At 37.0% G+C, this 19,770-nt stretch overlaps 2 protein-coding genes across 9 annotated transcripts in view; one reads left to right on the top strand and one right to left on the bottom strand.

Annotated features, from left to right (window-relative positions):
- Positions 1 to 19,770, bottom strand: part of FBXW11 (F-box and WD repeat domain containing 11) — a 122,877-nt gene that overhangs the window by 73,076 nt on the left and 30,031 nt on the right. For 5 of the 8 annotated variants that reach the window (XM_073889944.1, XM_073889955.1, XM_073889951.1 and 2 more), the window contains one exon: positions 10,610 to 10,711. The exons of the other annotated variants lie outside the window; for them this stretch is intronic. In XM_073889944.1, coding sequence (XP_073746045.1) covers positions 10,610 to 10,711 — 102 coding nt within the window. The remainder of the gene's footprint in view (positions 1 to 10,609; positions 10,712 to 19,770) is intronic. 8 annotated transcript variants of the gene reach the window in all.
- LOC112820075 (small ribosomal subunit protein eS4, X isoform-like) lies at positions 18 to 860 on the top strand. Its single transcript, XM_025867041.2, has one exon. The coding sequence runs from the start codon at positions 39 to 41 to the stop codon at positions 828 to 830; it is 792 nt and encodes a 263-aa protein (XP_025722826.1). The 5' UTR covers positions 18 to 38; the 3' UTR covers positions 831 to 860.

Below are 19,770 nucleotides of genomic sequence, written 5' to 3'. Positions count from 1 at the left end.
TGGAAGGAGGTGGTTCTCTTTTCGTGCCTAGCGCAGCCATGGCTCATGGTCCCAAGAAGCATCTGAAGCATGTAGCAGCTCCAAAGCATTGGATGCTGGATAAACTGACCAGTGTGTTTGCTCCTTGCCCATCTACTGGTCCCCATAAGCTGCGAGAATGTCTCCCTCTCATCATTTTCCTAAGGAACAGACTTAAGTATGCCCTAACAGGAGATAAAGTAAAGAAGATCTGTATGCAGCGTTTTATTAAGATTGATGGCAAGGTCCGAACTGATATAACCTACCCTGCTGGTTTTATGGATGTCATCAGCATTGACAAGACTGGGGAGAATTTCCATCTGATCTATGACACCAAGGGTCGCTTTGCTGTTCATCGGATTACACCTGAGGAGGCCAAGTATAAATTGTGCAAAGTGAGAAAGATCTTTGTGGGGACAAAAGGAATCCCTCACCTGGTGACTGATGATGCTCACACCTTCCGCTATCCTGATCCCCTCATCAAGGTGAATGACACCATTCAGACTGATTTGGAGACTGGAAAGATTACTGATTTCATCAAGTTTGATACTGGTAATCTGTGTATGGTGACTGGGAGTGCCAACCTGGGAAGAATTGGTGTGATCACCAACAGAGAGAGACATCCTGGTTCGTTTGATGTGGTTCACGTGAAAGATGCCAATGGCAACAGCTTTGCCACCCGACTCTCCAACATTTTTGTTATTGGCAAAGGCAACAAACCGTGGATTTCTCTTCCCCGTGGAAAGGGTATCCGCCTCACCATCGCTGAAGAGAGAGACAAGAGACTGGCTGCCAAACAGAGCAGTGGGTAAAATGGTCCCTAGGTGACGTGATTGGAAGACTTTATACTTATAATTAAAGGTCATAAAGCACGAAAAAAATGTATCTGGAGTTCTTTTCCTTGGCCAAGCATATTCAGTAGTATTAGATCTTCTTTTAGTAGGCCATCATCCCTTAGCTGACTCAGCATATACTCAAACTGCTCAGAGAGAAGTACCATTTGTAAAGAGGCTCATGAATTTAGAATATACTACTCAACAGGCTTGTTAAACTTTTTCAAAATAATAAAATTTAATCTTAGTGTGGGTACAATGAGATACAAATTCTCTGGAAAACAATTTAACAAGACATATACAGTATGCCTCCTAGAAATAAATTCTAAGTCATTCAAAATGAAGGCAAAGATTTATGCACAAAGATGGTGATTAGTTTTTAAACAATTAAAAATGAAGATTCTAAACACCCAGAAAAATGACAAATAACGTGACAGTCATCCAATACATTACATAGTAATTTCAAATTATGTCATGAGAAATTTTTAGTAATAGGAAAACATTAACACAATCACCCTAAGTGTACAGAGTATAAAGTAAAATAAGCATATGAAATTACATATACATATACACAGATTAAATACTGAGAGAAAATATACCAAAATAGTAAGAATGGCACTTCCTAAATTGAGGATTATTTCTCATTTTCCTTTCCACTCTCATCCAAACATTCTACAATATGCATGTATTACTTTTATAATCAGAAAAGAGTATTTTTTTAAAGATTTTATTTATTTATTTGACAGATATATAGAGAGAGCACACGTAGGCAGAAGGAGAGGGAGAAGTAGGCTCCCCGCCGAGCCGGGAGCCCGACGTGGGGCTTGATTCCAGGACCCTGGGATCATGACCTGAGCCGAACGCAGACGCTTAATCGACTGAGCCACCCAGGCGCCCCAGAAAAAAGTATTTTTTAAACAAAACCAAAATACAACAAGCTAGTCTTCAAAGCAAAATCAATTTTTACTCAAAATACTCTTTCAATTCCCATGAACACTTGGATTCAAAGAACTCACAGAAAATAAAATCCAAAGTAGTTCTAGCTAGGGCAGCAACTACAACTACACCAGATAATCCTAACAAAGTTTAAAGATAGCCATTCCTTCATATTCCAACTTACTATACCTATTCAGGAACTATTCTAGAAAATGGGTATATTCACCATACAGTGAACAAGACAGGACCCCTTTTCTCACGAAACTTAGGTTCTGGTGGGGGAGAAGGACAACAGATAGGAGGGGGAGAAATAATATGGAATATAATTTCAGGCAGTGCTAAATGCTATGAAGAAAAAATAAAGCAGGGTAAAGGAACAGAGTGAAAAGCAGGAAGTTATTTTACATTGGGTGGTCAGAGAAGGCCTCTAAAGAAGAGATATCTGATCATTGTGGCCAATTATTTGGACAAGCACTGGTCTAGATGTTGCTGTGAAGGTATTTGGTAGATGTGATTTACATTTATAATTTGTACACTGTGAGTAAAGAGATTACCCTCCATAATGTACATGGTCTTCATCCAATAAGCTGAAGGCCTTAAGAGCAAAGATTCTGCCTCAAGACTGCAACAGAGAAATCTTGCCTGAGTCTCCAGCCTGCTGGCCTGTCCCACAAACTTCAAACTTTCCAGTCTCCACAATCACATGAGCCAATGCTCTGAAATATCTATTTACCCACCTACCTATGTTATCTACTGGTTCTGTTTCTCTGAAGAACCCTAATACACTAGCCAACCTTAGATTTGTTTTCCCTGCCTCCTCTCTTCATTCTATCATCTACACAGCAGCCAAAGATCCTGTTAAATGTTAGAGAAAGACAAATTACTCCTCTGGTCAAAATTCTCTAAGAACTTCCTATCTCATACAGAATAAAAGCCCCAAATCTTGGAGTGCCCTATCTCACTTCTTCTCCATAGCACTTATTACTATCTAACATATTATGTGCTTTACTCATTTTCTTTTTTTCCCCCACTAAAATTTAGGTTTCATGACAGAGTGGCTTTTTGTCTGTTTTGTATATCCATCCCCTACACTAACCCCGGGCACACAGTAAGGAGCATCATAAATATTTGTTGCCTTGAAGAAAAACAAATGAGTAAACAATGACATTTTAAATTTGGTCTTTGTGCTTTCCTATGTTTTCCAGTTTTCTACACTGAGCATGTATTTCTACTATGATCATACACTGCTGAGAATACAACAGTCCCCCCTTATCTACAGTTTCGCTTTCTGCAGTTTCAGTTACCCACAGTCAACTGCAGTCTGGAAGCAGATGATTCTCCTCTGACTTGTCATCAGAAAGTCACCAGTAGCCTAGCGCTACGTCACATTGCCTACATCATTCACCTCACTTCACCTCATCACGTAGGCATCTTATCATCTGATTTCATCACAAGAAGATAAGTACAGTACAATAAGATAATTTGAAAGAGAGAGACACCACATTCACACAACTTTTATTACAGTATATTGTTAAAATTGTTCTATTTTATTATTAGTTTTTGTTAATCTCTTACTGTGCCTAATTTAAAAAATAAACTTTGTAATAGGTATATATGTACAGAAAAAACATAGTATATATAGGGTTTGGTACTATCTGCAGTTTCACACATTCACTGGGGGTCTTGGAAAGTATTCCTCACAGATAATGGAGGAACTACTATAATGTAAATTAGAATCTTTTTCATTCAAGTTTGGTCAAAATTTAGAAGCCCTGAGAAAGGCTGTAACCTTTGACTCAGAATTTTTCCAATGAATGATACAATCTGAGGAATTAATCATAGACACTAAAATTTAGTGACCTTAATGTCCATCAAAAGAGACTGATTACTGTACACTCAGATAATGAAACTCTATACAGTTACTGAAAATTGAGACTTTAATATGAACCATATGGATAAAAATCAGGTTATAATTCAGTATACAGAGTATGGGCCTATATATAAACAAAGAAACAAAAAATATATGTAATACATCTACAGAAAATGTCAAGAAAAAAAGAATGGACACTAAAATGAAGTGAGATTATGGCTGAATGGTTCATTTCTTTTTCATATTTCTCTTAAGATTTCTGCAATGAAAAAGTGTTACTTTCATAAAAGGAATAATATAAATCAATAGAAATACATAAAATCAGCATTTTTATAAGTAACATAATAAATGTCTGTTATATGATGTATAAGACATTTTTGTTGAAAAGGTAAAAATATTTTCTAATATGGTCTGAATCCCATTTGTTTGCTTCCCTGTCCTCAAATTATGCTATTAAACCTTATCACCATGCACTCTGTTTTAAACACCATAAATTAAAACTGTTAGTAACACAAGATGTAGTTTTAATTTTCCCATAGAGAGTCTCTTCCATAGGAAATGTGATTTCGTTAGTGCGCTGAACACTCGAAGCCTATAAAATGGTCCAAGTTGGATGCCTGGGTGGCTCAGTCATTTGCGTGTCCAACTCTTCATTTTGGCTCAGGTCATCATCCCAGGGTTGTGAGATGGAGCCCTGTGTCAGGCTCCGCACACTGGGTGTGGAGCCTGCTTAAGAGTCTCTGTCTCTCTCTCTCTCTCTCTCTCTCTCTCTCTCTCTCTCTCTCCCCCCTCTGACCCTCACACCCCCCCACCCCACTCACTCACTCTCTCAAAAATAAATAAACAAACAAATAAATAAAATGGTCCAACCTCCATGAAAACAATTCAGCCATACCTATCAAAAAAAAAAAAGCACTGCCCACTTTGTGATAAACCACTGAGCCGTACACTTAAGATTTCTGCACTTTTCTATAATATGCTGTAATTCAAAAAAGAAAAAAAAAACTACTCTTCTTTCTCACCACCCCCACCCCGCCAAATCTACGAATGATAAAAGTACCATGATGAAAGAGTTATTTAGACTTTATAAATCTGGGACATGTCTGTAATATAGTGTTAAGTAAATAAAGGAAGTAAAGGAAGGTGCTATATCAGTTTTTCTAGGGTGAGCCCATTCTCCCTATTTAAAAAAAGGAGGGGAAATCCCTTAATTATAGAGTTATATACCCTCAGGTAAAAAAAAGAAAAAAAAAACAAATACACAGTGGTAGACAAAAAAACTGTTAACATTTGGGTGCGGGGGGAGATTGGAAGGGAGAGATTATTAAACTTTTCTATATACAGATAATTTAATTAACAATAAAACACTGATTTCTTTGATCAAGCAATTGCAGATCTAGGAGTTTATTCTACAGACATAATCTTACAAGCCTAAGATAAATGTACAATGAAAATAGTAAAGTGGAGTGCTAGGATACAAAAAAAACCTGAAGTCTAAAGTTCCTTCAATAGGGAATTGGCCAAATTCTTTTTTAAATGATAAATGATATAATGGAATATTATTGCAGCTATAAAAAAGTAAGGTTGTATAGGGATTTATGTGGCGACAGGGAAGAATGGTCAACATATATTATTAATTGAGAAAGTTATTAATTAAAAAACAGTATGTATAGTATGGTTCCATTTGTATTTTTTTAAGCTTTTGTCTACAAGGATTCTGGGAAACTGATACATGATACTTTGGGAAGTGAGATCTGGGGTCAAAGGAAATTTTATATGTCTTTTTTAACTTTCAGTACCAATCATATTATTTTTAAGTCTATGAACAATTTTTTTAATGTTGACATGAAACTGATTTGTCAAACTCCTCTTTACTTTTTAGGCCATCTTAGATTTGCTTTATAATGCCCCGGCAAAAAACAAAGTTAGGGAAGAAGAAAGTTGAACTAAGAATAGCATTAATTTTGAAAATTGTTCAAGGTTGAGTCGAATGGTTCTATTTTTCTGATGTTTGGGAATTTCCACAGTAAAATTTTTCACATAAAATCTTACAAAGAGCCCTGCTATGTAATACAGATAAATTCAGAGTAAGCACTATGCAAGGCCCTTCTTTATCCCTCTAGTGACTCCAAAGTCAAACTCTGGGGTTCCAAGGGACATGTGAAAAACCAGTGGTTATACTCATTATCATCACCATAATAACACAGACGGCCTGCACAATTTGATGGATTCCTCCTTGCCTAACAGAAGGAAGACAGACCCTAAAGCAGCAACAGATGTTCTCTCTGGGTGGTGAGTTTACCAATGGTTGGGGTTTTGTTTGTTTGTTTGTTTTAGTAATGATATTTTGTAAATTTTCTTATAAAGAGAAAAAAAATTTTAAATGTTCATAAAATATAACAGACTGTACCATTAAACAATCCAAAAGGTTACTCCAAGTCTTCACAGTAGCCTCAGGATATGCAACAAGAAATGATAAATCCCCAATGTTCATTAGAAAAGAGATGAAGACATTGAGTTGGAACAGCCAGTCTCACATAAGGAAACAGCTCAGAACAAAAGAGAACAGCTGACAGTAGGGGCCATATCATCTGCCTGGTCCTTTATCTTATTCTTAGCCTGCCCTGGTATGGAATCCAAGACTGTAAGACTGGAATTCCCTCTCCTTGAATAGGGAACCAGGAAGAAGCAATGAAAGAAATGGATTTTCATCCCTCAACAACAAGCAATCAGTAAGGGATAGATGTTACCTTCCTCTATTTCACAAAATCCTGTAGGTAGATATAACTATCTCTATTTTTAAGGATGAGGAAATTGAGGTTCAGGTAAGTTAAGTAACTTGCCTAGGGTCACAGAGCTATTAAGTAGCAGGCAGAAGACTAGAACTGAGTTTGTCTGCTCCAGAGCTAGGATTCTTTCTACCAACCTACAGCCCATAGCTAAAAAATATCCTTTTATCCTATGGCAAGTTCCAACTGTAGTGTTCTTTTCCAACTGTAGTGTTCTTAAACCTCTGTGGCTCACTATCCATACTGAAAGTAAGAAAAGAAAAAGGAAAGGCAGCTTCACAAAGTTGTACTGACTGTCCAGCACTATCCACACTGGAGTTGGAAGGGAGGAGGCACTAAAACTTGATTCACATGATGCTTGCTGTCAATCCAAATCATCAGGCCTCGCCTTGAGAAAAGTTTACCGCTAATACTCTCCCCAGCTGAGAGCTTGCAAATGGCACTCCCAAGAAAATTTGTCAGTCCATTACATGGAACCTCGACCATTCTAGGTGCGTTAGCTTTCAACTTTTAACACTAGAAATAAAGGAGAATTTGTTCCAACCTAACAACGGCAGTTGCCAAGTTACTATCACTACAGCATGGTGACTAGAGCACTGGCTTTGCAGTTATCCAGACCTACATTCACAACCCAGTTCTGCCACTTTAATAAATGTGTAACCTTAAGCAACTCAATTCAGTTCATAACTGCATATAGCAAAAAGCAATCACAGATAACTTCTCCATAAGGATTAAATGAAATAACCTAGTGCCTAGAGCCTGACACATAAAAAGAAAGTGGAAAATAAACGATACACACTATTATTAACACTGATATTACTCCTGTGACAGATTAGTCTTAGAGTCTTAGCAAATATTCTACGTGGCCTGAACTCTTGATAATCGGATGTAACAATCAACCGGTTCAATCTAGAGAGCTGAACCGAGAAATTGATTCAGTTCAATTTGTTCAGAGACATCCAGATATTCCAGTTCAACTGTTCTAAAAAAATGTTGAGTTAGTCCTAGTTTAAACTGGTTCACATTTTTTTAAAAGCACATACATTTGGCTAACTTCATAGTTTATTATACACATATTCTCTCTCTCTTTCTCTCTTTCTCTCAGACTTTATTTGTAGTTTAGTCTGGATTTTCCTTCATGGGTCTGCTTACTATAACACACTCCTTCACAGCAGGGAACAAGTCTGTATTGTTCATCTTTATGTGTTCAACACCAGGATAGGCCTTGGCACATACCAAATGCTCAGTAAATATTCTTGCAGAAAAGCCATTCAGGAACCTCACTAGCTTTAAGATTCAGGAGGGCTCATTTTGGCAATGGGAATGCAATGTTTTCCACCTACAAATATTTGTCAGGTTTTTCTTTTTTTCATTTTCAAATAAATAATGGCTAAACAAGCCACACACCAGATATCTCAAAAGTAAAGTTTTTACAAACAAAACTAAGATGGAAAATTCTAGAAACAGCATTCAAGCAGAGGAAAGAACAATTTTGGAATCAGGCCAAGCTAGGGTTCAAATGCCAGCTCTACCACTTCACAGCTATGTAGTATTAACTTGGGTCCAATCACACATATCACCTCTGAAACTCAGTTTCCACATGTGAAAAATGGGGATAATAACACCTACCTCACCGGGTTGTCACAAAGCTAATATATATATTTTTTAACAGTTTATTGAGATAAATGAGTGATTTTTATTTTTTCAGTCTTAGCTATCCGTTTTCCTTTCTCACATACAGCAGAACCTGGAGGGATTGTATAATGCCTAAAGGCAAATACTATCTTTATTTCTGCTTTTGAAAAGGTACACTAATTCAGCCACATAGACAGGTAATTGGCTCAAGGTCCAACTGACAATGGGTCCGGTGTGGGAATTTTAAGGAGGACCCTGTCATGCAACTCCAGAGCCCAAGCAAAGTCAAGCAGGCTCTTCAGGTAACCTATTCTCTTCTGAGGCCTTCTTAACAATGGGTTCACTGAGAGGTATGCAATGTCAGGCCAAGAGTCATCTTTGTAATAAACCAAAGATGTAATAAGCATAAAATCAACAGGCATTCTTTGAAAACCCAAGCACAAATTAAGTCAACTAAATTGTAGCACTGTTTGTGGAGACCGGAGGTAGAGAGCAAGAACACTGGTGTTAAAACAGTAATATGTAAAACCAGTGAGTAGACAGGAAGGAAATCTAATATGTTCTTTAATACATGTTTACTTTCCATTCACAAACGGAACAAAACAGAGTAATGATTTGCTAATTCCAAATCAACTGAGTACATATTTCATTTTACTGTGTTGTAGACTCTCAATTATATACTAAAGAAAACAAAAACCTAAATAAACAAAATTCCCAATATATCTCTAAAAACAGTATTTGCTCCATTCACATTTCAGTGAATATCATTCAGTATTCCACTGTATTTCAAGGTCCAGTCAAGGCAAAGTTTACATTTTTTCTCTTAAATGATTTTCCCTGGGAGAGAGAAGTCAAAGAACTTTGAACACATCTGGGTTTCCATTTCAGCAAGGTAAGAACCCGTATTTCCTCCCACTCACCCCACCTCCAGAGAATTCACAATACTGATACTAAAATATATTGAAAAATGTTTCCCACTGGTCAATTACTTTTAACTGAATGCAATAAAAAGAATCTGCACTTCAATCTGCACTACAATTCTTCCCCTACTTAAATATCTGGAAAAAACTCATTCGCCCCACTAACAATTAACTTTAAACATTCAAGTAATAAGCATTTCAGAAAAACACACTATTACTATCATGCAAATATCCATTATTTAGCACCAAGGAGAGTCCATGCAACAACATCTGCCATTTGAAGAACATTTTTGTTAAAGTTACATTGCATGCAGCGAAGCTGTTTTTCCAAAAATAAATATACATTACACTGGAGCCTCACTGCAACACCCAATCCCTGGACCCTAAGTGTTGTACAGCCTTTTTATGTACACTCCTATAACAACTGGATCTTCCACTCAATTTACTCTCTCGTTAATTGTGTTAGTGAGGTTCCAGTACAGTTTTCTAAAGAAAGCAATTTGAATCAATAACCACACCAATGCTACTCAGAATGTCTAATAAGTAAATAAAATACACAATCCCAAAATGAAAGAAATTCTCCTCCTTCCTGGTTCCCCCGCTCCATTTAGAGACTGTAAACATGAATAGAAAGATAACCCTGAGAACAGTAAAGACATCCATGCCATCAATAATATCCCTCTAACTCATTTCCTCATTTTATAGGGTTTTCCTAAAACAGAGCAGTCTCCACAGGACACCAGGAATTTAATATCGGTTTTTAAAGATATAATAAACTGTGTGGAATACGCAGTGATGAAAACTGAATATTGCTACTGAAACCATACTTAATTAAATACACGTTTTCTCTAAACAGAACTTCCCCAATAAAGCCGCAATGTTTTCTGCCTTGGCTCCCCTTAGAATCCATCCCAACAAGCGAGTGCAGTCTGGCCACACTCCTGCTAACAGTTTTTTCCTGAGCAACCCCTCCCCACCCCCCAAAAAGTTTTACTTTTATCTGTGGAATTCTCTGCCAGCCTCGGCCTGGAAACCTGGGTGGACCCTGAGGACAGGTGTCAGATCTGGCCTTTGGGAAGTGGCCCAAACCGACAGTTATTGGCAGCATAAAGCTGTGACCTTTAATAAACTTCAATTTGAGATTTTATACAATTAGTAATTCCCTCCCTACTCCTTTTTTGAAGGAGGGAGAGAAAGCATGCCAAAAGGATGAATTTCAAAATAGAAAAATCACCACTTTAATTATGAAACCCTCCCAACTCAACAAAGAACTGTTAAAAGTAGCCAAATGGAAAATGTCAGGGTTTTGTGGGCACATGCACAACTATTAAACATGAGAATCGGAACTTCAAGGTGGGGGGAGGGGAGAATAAAAAGCAGGAGCAGAAAAAGAGGAGTAGAACTGGGCCCAGCCAAAGACCCATTTTCTCTGAGAGGCCCCTCTTGGTACTAACTCCTCCATGTGGGGCACCCAGGCTGGAGAAAAGCAGAGGGTTACACAGAACATTTAGCAGACTTAACATTGGATTAAACACACTACTGCAAGTTTCAACAAATGTTCATGGCATACGTAAAAAACACATTTACAACAAGAAAGAAGAGAGGCACCTGGAGACATCTGACACTGGGCATGCTCTGCAGGCAACTCAGTGCGCACATGCTCTCTACCAGGTTGGCGCAGCCTAGCCACAAAGACCTTGGCACAGAACACTGCAGGATGACAAAAAGGAAGGAAGAGAAGAAGCAGTTAGAGGCCGCAACAAATCACTCCTTCACACAGGCAACTTGAATGTTAGTTGGGCAGGGGATGCACCCTTGGCAGTTTGGAGGTCAGGGATGGTGGTCCTAGACAACTTACTGAAACCCTGGGATAGAGGGCCCACTTTCTGTCCTACAGAAAGGAGGTTTCTGCTGCCAACCACTAATTCCTCAGGACACAGTGAACAGAATCAAGAGGGAGAGAGAGAATGTTTAAATGAAAACCCACTAAAGGGAACTGTGAAGGTCTGAATGAGCAACAAGATTAATGGTAAGAATGTGACTATAACAATAAAAATAACCGTTTCTAGTCTGAGTCATGTAATTATAACTGCCATCATTACATCACCTACTATGTGCCAGGGACTTTAAGTGTGTTTTCTAATTCCCACACCACAGTAAAGAAACGGAGGCTCAGAGGTTAAATCGTTTGCACAAGGACACACAGCAAAGGAGGGGAGAGCCAGAATTTCAAACCTTCGTTAGTCTATTAAACCCACATTAATTCTACAAGAATATGATGCTTCTACTGTAAAAACTTTGATCATCTGAATTTTTATCATGTAGATACAGTTTTGTACTTCCCTAAATAAAATCACAGGACACCTAGAGACATAAGGCAAAAGAAATAAGAAAGATGAGTGATAGATTGATAGATACAGGCAATAAAAGAGCTGATTAAAAACATATCTGATTTTGCAGTGACATGCACATCTCTGCCTTTCCAAAGGAAAAACTTTGGAATATGATGATTTTAATTTTAGACTTTTTTTTTTTTTACAAAGTTCATTTGACACAAGAACTTAAAGGCTTATTTCATTTACCCATTCCCATTCTCTTCTAAAAGCTTGCTGGCTTTAAGGGAATTAAGAAAAAAGAAAAATATAAAAATGAACATATGCACTGTGGCTAGTATTTTTAAGCCATTAGATTATTTATGGTATTCGATAAGTACTTTTTTCTGCAAATCTATGGTCAATTAGTTTACGATGGCAAAAACAATAACCACACAAAAAACCATTTTTTTTTAACTGAAGGTGGGTGTTTGGATTTAACCAAAATACGCCAGAAGTCTTAGACTTAACATCATAAACTTGTTTATCCTAACTATAATTAGGATGGTCAGACATCCTCATTTTCCTTGGACCATCCAGGTTTACACTTGGTTGTCCCAGCATAACTTTCATTCTCAAAAGCGTTCTGGTTTGGGAGACAAATTCTGTGGTCATCCCAATTATAATATAAACAAAGACAGCTATGTTTGAAATCAAATAGACCTGGGCTCCTCTCCAGCATCTGCCACTTACTAGTTACATCTCTCCTATAATTTAACTAGAGTATTGAGATCACTTACTTATTTATTTATTGTAAAGAAGGCTCCTCACCCAGCATGGAGCCCAGTACAGAGCTTGAACTCACAATCCTGAGATTAAGACCTGAGCTGAGATCAAGAGTCAGAAGCTTAACCGACTGAGCCACCCAGGCACCCTGAATATTGAGATTATTTAGAAAAGGCATATAAAGAATCCAAAACCACGGAGGAATCAAGTGGAATAAAAAATTGAGCAGCTTTTTGGTAACAACCATACATTTCCAACATGTGCCTTTACTGGGAAGTTTACCAGTATCACTGATACTGGTAGAAATGTATCACTGATCCTCTAGGGATCCATATTTTGTTACCCCAACACTTTCACAGAGTGCCACGAAAGAGGCTGAATAAATGTTTGTATAATAATATAAACAGCTGCCATTTATCAAGCTCTTGTTATATGATAGCCAGTTGACAGAGTAAACCCCCACAAAAGCTTTTTTTTTTCTATAAATCTCTTTTAAGAGAGGCATTATTCCATTTTAAAGATGAGGAATCCACGGATCAGTAAAGAAGTTCTTGATTTATTGAAATAGCAGCTTGTTCAAAGAGCAACAAAACAAGGGCTGATAGTAAAATTAGGACTAGAAGTAAATTCTGCCTGACTCTAAGCAAATCTGTTTTCTTTCCACTAAAACAAACTCTGTCCAGAGATATCTAGCAAATGCTTATTAAAAGAATACTTACATCAGTATGCATCAGAAGCAGATGGGCAGAGAAAAGGCCCAAACACATTATATTTGTATACATTGCTTACATGGATTATTTTAAATTAAATAAATTCCCAACACCCCCATAGTTCAATTTTAAGTTTCCTTTTTGGAATCTTTGTAATTATCCAAATCACAGAATCACTCAGATCTGAGAATGGAGTTTAAGGATTACATATGGATTCAACAACTGATACCAAATTAACACCAAAGTTCACCTGCAAATTAATTTTCATTTATTCCACAGAAACAGGTTCCCTCTGCAAGATTTAATATGTATTTGACTCAAACAGTAAAACTATGAAGGCATAAGAATACTATACCCTGATTAGATTCTGCTAATGCCTTGGGATCCAAAACTTAAAAAAAAAGGGGGGACACATTTTCATATTTAATAAAGCAAAGAATCAAATAGAAATGGAAGACAATTTAGTCTGCACTTCCACCCCTGATTTTAGAAGAAACTAAAGAAGAAAAATAATGATCTTCCCAAAGTTTCCTAACCATCTAATGACCTAATACTTACAAATATATGGAAAACAACGTAACGAAAATTTTCTGAAAACTTAATTTCAAAATAGTAGCCATTTATTACAAATGTTTTTAAAAGTTTGATATTAAAATTATACTTTCAGGAAAAGGTAAGAACCCCCTCAAGATCTAATTTCCAAGAATTTATAATATCCATGAAAGACACTGTGGGGTACAGAGAGTAATGCCAGTATTTATTAAAGGTATTAGAACTCCTTTACTTTCATACTCAATTCCGTGAAGCTAAGAAACCAACCACAGTGCTGAAAAATAGTCTTTACACAACAGAAAATGCCACTCTAGGAAATACACCCATCTTTTTATAAGGATGTACCTGCTAGTAGTCTAAACAAGACTCCTCTTAAGTGTAATGGACCAAGAAGACATTGATCTAACTTGAAAATAATGGTTAAAAATAAAAGTTCCACATTTATCAACCTAAGAGCATTAAAATGCAGCTAGGACCACTGCAGTAACTGATTCTTGAAACTTCTAACTTTAAATTTAGGGACCTGGTTGGAAATCAAAGTTGACTTGTAGAATAACTATTATCTATCATCTTTAACAGAATAATGTAAAGATTTTGTCATATTAGCTATATTCACAAGGTAGACTATTTTGTCTCTCTTTTTTCCTTTTTTAAAGATAACTGGTCTCTCTCTTTAAACTTGAGGAACACTATCTCATTATTAAAATATGTCTCAAAAACTTACCCTAACACTGTGGGTATTTACCAATTTTAACAAATGCTTATTGACCTACTTATTAAGCCAACAACAATACCAACTAAGCCTCTTTCCTCTTGAGACTTCAGCCTCGAGCTCAAGAGAAACCCACGGGGGTCACAATGGGGACACTTAAGAGAGGGCTCTCAGGGGTAGAAAACCCCCAAGAAATGTTTGCTCTGATTTCACATTTAACAACTTGTAATGACTAGTATTCTAATTTAGAATTATTCATAAGGAATAAGAAATGCTTCACACAATGTTCTAATATTAACTGCAAATATCCAATTAGATTGATTATATTTACAGGTTCTACAGCCAAAGAAAATAGCATTAGTCAAGAAAACTGATAGTGTTCATTAATTTTGTCATACCCACTGTACAATCAAAAACCAGAATCAGGGCCACCATGCTGAGAAACACTATAAGTCAATAAAGACAAGAAGAATAATAGCTTTTGGCATTTTTCAAAAGCAAAAAGTTATTAAAAGAGGTAGGAGAGAAATGTCCTAGGCTCTCTTCCTATTGCCATAGGAACCACAAATCAAAAGGAAAAAGTGGTTGCAGGCACCTTGTCTTCTAATTGGCTGGCTTGAAGGAGAACTCACAAAAGCTTACTTTGGTCTGTTTCTAGATGGGATTGTTTTGAATATCCTGCCCTGATTCCTTCTCAAAGAGGCAATTCTTTTAAAAGCTACCCAAAGAGGTATTTTACGTCAATCTCTCTCTAATGTCACTCTGATTCAGAAATATGCTTTATTTTCTATATATTTTTAAATACAAATTTAGGGGTTTCCTATAAATCCCAATTTTTTTATTTAAACCACCTCCCACAGAATTACTACCAGCCTCATCTAACTCTTGTCATCATGTTTGAGATAACTAAGTGGCTTAAACACTATTCCATTCAACAAACAACTTATCTGAACTTACATCTGCAGACAGAAAAGCAATTAAGACATTCTCTCTTGTCCAGGAGTTCACAGGAGGGAATTCTGAGAATGTGCAGTGTAACACACACACACACACACACACACTTAACCCAACCAAAGAAGGAGGATGCCTGAACTAAGCCATAATGGATGAGTAGGAGGCAGCCAGGGTAAAAAGAGAAAGACATTCCAGGCAGAATAAATAGCATAAACAAAGCCAAAGAGCTAAGAAATGGCACATTCTACTCAGGGATCTGCAATTAATTCAGCATTACTAAAGTATTTCAGTATGAGATGGGGAAAGCTGAGAGGCCAAATCACAGAGGTCTTTCATAAACCACTCTATCAAACTTGAGACTTCATCCTATAGACAACAGCCCTTATACTGTATGCTATATATATAGCTCACCAGTAAACAACCAATCCTTCCCAAGTGTGCAATCCAATTTATCATCAACATGCCCAAGAGCTTTTTTCAGCAACTCAGCATACATACTGTTTCAACCATATCTGTCAGAGGGATAGAAGCAGGTCATGCAACATATTGGCAAGGGTTAGGGTGAGGTTCTTAGACTAAAAGTCAGGGACAAAGCAAAACATCAAGCCAAAGCCAAGCCAACTCAAGCCAGCATCAAAGAAAGATCCTTGGAAGTTGGAGAGAAGCATGTTGAAGAGAAGTTAGAAACGGAAGTCTCTTGGAGAATCTAACAAGACAGCCTCTCATTTTTATTGTACAACCAATACAAATTTCTTTCAGCCAGGCTACAAAGAGTAGATACAAGGGCCGGCACTTACCTTTGGAAGTACATGTCTAAAGTCAATTTTCATGCCCAGTCTAGGTTCTTTTTTTTTTTTTCCCAATAAAACTTCCACCATGCCCTACCGATAGGATAGGATATAAAACAAACAGTGCCATGATAATGAAATGGGGGCTACCAAATAACAGATGAAGTGAAATAGAAGGTCCATTTTATGGTTACTATTTGGCCATAACACTCTCCACTGGGAATCTCTATCCAGGAGTGGGGATCTGGCCCTGAAGAATCATACAACACACAGGCTCTAGGAGATTATGTAACTCCAGCTCTCTAAACCTGGGTGTGAAGCTACAGAGTATCCATTCCTTTAGTTGGAGGCTGTCTTCACCTCAAAGCAAATAAAGCAAATATAAAAATTCATCCAAAAAAAAAAAAAAACATCCAAATCAGGAACTACCCCTATTGTGTCTGAATTCTCAGACTGTTGCTTTTCAAGAAGCAGCAGTGGTGTAATGAAAACAGAGCCACAGAAAGCTTTTAAAAAGCATCCCCTAAGATTGAGAACCTAGGCTGCTGCTGTTAAAATGTTTGACGGCAACCTATAAGAAAAAGCAAACTCTCACCAAAAAATTGTACTGCTTTTAAAACCAAGAACCATAATACAATAATCGGGTTGTAGAATAAAAGTTAATACACAATTTAAAGGCATTCTCCAAAGCCTTTTAAAGAACTGAATACCAGTCCAGTGCCTCTGTGTGTGAAAGACTTTCTTTTCTTTATAATGGTATTTTATTATAGCAGAATTTGATGGTAACCATGTGACATATAACCAAGAAAGTTACTGCTTTAATTCTTAGCAACTATAGAGTAGAACTACAGATTTGTAGATAATACACCACAGAGCATTTTCAGGCTGGGATATATGTTCAAAGAAGAAAAGTGTATGGGGAACAGGAGGCAGTGGAAGGAGGAAGGAAAAAAGAAGGGTAAGAGTGAGGAAAACTGATACTATCTGCAAGTTTTCGAGCTTCAAACATCACTAAATAGGAATAAAATCAGGACTCAAAGCCAGAGCCCAAATTTCCTTAAACCCTATAATAATTTAAAAGACAAATCTTCCAAAGTCCAATTACCTCATTCTGAATGATTATCTAAGATGAGATACCAGAACCTGAAGCTAATAAAATTAAAATGGATCTTTGCAGTTATCTTTGGTAGACGAATGAAGGTAATTTTTCTTTTTGAATATTTATCCATTCACATTTTCGAATTTTTCTCCAATGAATATCTAGTACTTATGATAATTGTTTAATAATATTATACTGCATAATTCTAAGTGATGCTTTAATTATATAAGTAATTAAATAAGTTGTTATACGTTATAAATAGTAACTTGACAACTTAAATAAAAAATTCTTTTCCCAAAAATTAGTTGAGTCCATTTTAAACAACTGCAGTTTAAGATGTGTCAAGATTCTGGAATGCTAGAAAAATATTTTACCTAGTGACCCTCAAAAATAGCAGTAAATCTCAAAGTGGTAACCTTAGTCCTGAGTAACTCCAAATGAAAAAAATATCCTTGTCCACTTTACAACTACCACCCAGGATTCAAAAATGTCACCAGGTTTTTCAGAGCTCTCACAGAAGCTGCTGGAATGGAGGATTAGAAAAATGGGGGTGGGGGAGCAAAATCTCTATTCTAAGCAGCATGACAGAGAACAGGATGTAACAAAATAAACCTATTTCCGGCAGAGCCACATGGGTCCTCAGTTGTACTAGGCCCAGTCTGAGATTCAGCTGCCAAAAAGGAACAGATTCCCCCAGCAAGCTCCAGGTCAGATCAGTCTGAACCCAATCCGAAAAGGGTTTACCAAGATCCACAAATCCTGAGACTGGAGAGAATTAAACAGTTAAATTAAGTACATCTGAGCCTTTGTCAATTAGCATCTGCAGTCCAAAGAGGACGGTTATTCAGAACTAGGGGAGACCACTAAACTACAAGCTTAACCTCATTTTCAATGAAAACAATAAATTAAAATGAAAGTTCACAAAAAAGGATAAACTGGAAGGGGGGAGCACATTCATATTTCAGCATGCCTACTGTGTGCCACACACTGTACAACTATTGTGGTCTCATTTACTCTCACACCACCTCCGTCCAGACTGGTAGCTTAGCTTTAAAGAGGAAGAAACTGAGGACCAGACAGCAAATAACTTGCTGTCTGGTCAAAAGTAGCAGATTTGCAATTCTGACTCCAATATCCCTACTTTCTTCCCTAAATTATACTGCCTCTCATTTCCTTTGCTTGACATTAAACTCCCCTGAGCAGCAATTTCTTCTCATCTATTTATAAATTTTATCTACTTGTCACCCATCTATATTGCTGATGGGAGTGTAACAGGTACAACCTCTCCTGTTCAACTTATCAATACATATTCAATACCTGAAAAACATGCACATCACTGACTCAGTATTTTCAAGGGCAGGAAATTATACTAGGGAAAGAAAGAAAGACAAGTCCAAAAATACAGCTAAGAAGATGTTTATCATTAACATCAGTCATAATAGCAAAGGAAAAAAAGGCCCAACAATAGAGATTGGTTATACAAATTATAGATCTTCCAGAAGACAGAATGTTATGTGTCCACCAAATAAAAATCACGTTGTAAGAATATATTTACTGACCCAGAAGAAAGTTTACAATATATGGAAAGTTACAATACACTGAAAAAGTTCAAGAAACATTGAGTGAATAAAGGCTACAAATCAGGACTTTCATTACGATCCTACATTTTTATTTAATAAAACATAAAATATACATAAAATACCAGAATTAAATACAGGTGATGTTTAGTTTACTTTTTATTGGGGGGAGTCTACTATAGATTTTCAGATCAGCTGACAGAAAATGGGCAACGCAGTACTCAGGTTTCTCAATCCTCTCTCCTCCAGGCCACCTCAAAACAGAGTAATTGGCACTTCCACACTCTTCCTTAAGGATCTGGTCATAGCAAATCCCTGATTCTAGTCTATTCCCCTTCAGTGAAGGTGGAGAACAGATGAGGTTAAGCTAGGTATCAGAATTTGGTTGCACTGTGAGGTGACAAAGACACTAAGCTAAATTCATTTCAATGCCTAAGGCTTCTAGATAGCTGAGGGTACTTAGCCAGAAAACTCTTAGGTACTGGTGTTCTGTCTTATGAGGATGCCACTTCCAAATATCTGACAATCCATACCCCATACTGCATGACACCTGAGAGGACTTCCAGGTGAGAGAACTAAAAATTCACCTTGTGTTTTAGACATCAGCTGAGAATTGAGGGACATCTGATCTCATTATCTATACCACAGCACCAGGCCCCACTCGAGTTAATCCAACTTCCCGTTCCTTGCTATTCCAGAGACAGGCCCTGGCTCGACCCCTTCCTAGTCCTTCTACCAACTCTCATGAAACTTAAGAGTTCAGAAAGAGAATTTCTGGACATGTCTGCACAGGATCTGACTGACCTACAATACACTAAATCAAAATCCTTGCCCTACCTTCATGTGAGAGAGTACAAAGTTTGCCATGATTTTAAAAGAACATGAGTACAGAAAGTGAAAACTTTTTTTCTCTGATATAATGGATATGCTCATTTTTTTCTAGAAAGAGATATCACTTTCAGGAAGATGTCTTGACTTCTATCTACTCACAAAGGGTCTGACTCAATTACAGTCAGACCACCTTATAATCTTATTCTAACTGTTCATTTTAAACTGATTATTCATTCAAAAAGGCTTACTGAGCATGCCAGTACACTGAATGCTTTAATAGACAACACAAGAATTCTCAAGACCAAATACTGTGATATCAAAATTGTTTCTGGAAATAAAGCTATACCATTTCCCAGTTCACTAATGAAAACAGTTAAGTTCCTAAAAGAAGTATAAAATATTTTAAAGAAATGCAGTTTCACTGCTTCCAAGAGTATTAAAACTTAAA

This window comes from Callorhinus ursinus, unplaced genomic scaffold (genome assembly GCF_003265705.2).
Source record: "Callorhinus ursinus isolate GAN/ISIS: 27379988/994484 unplaced genomic scaffold, GSC_fseal_2.0 scaffold3, whole genome shotgun sequence".
NCBI lineage: Eukaryota > Metazoa > Chordata > Mammalia > Carnivora > Otariidae > Callorhinus > Callorhinus ursinus.
Note: the sequence above shows the minus strand (reverse complement) of the source record. Positions and strands in the feature narration are given on the sequence as shown.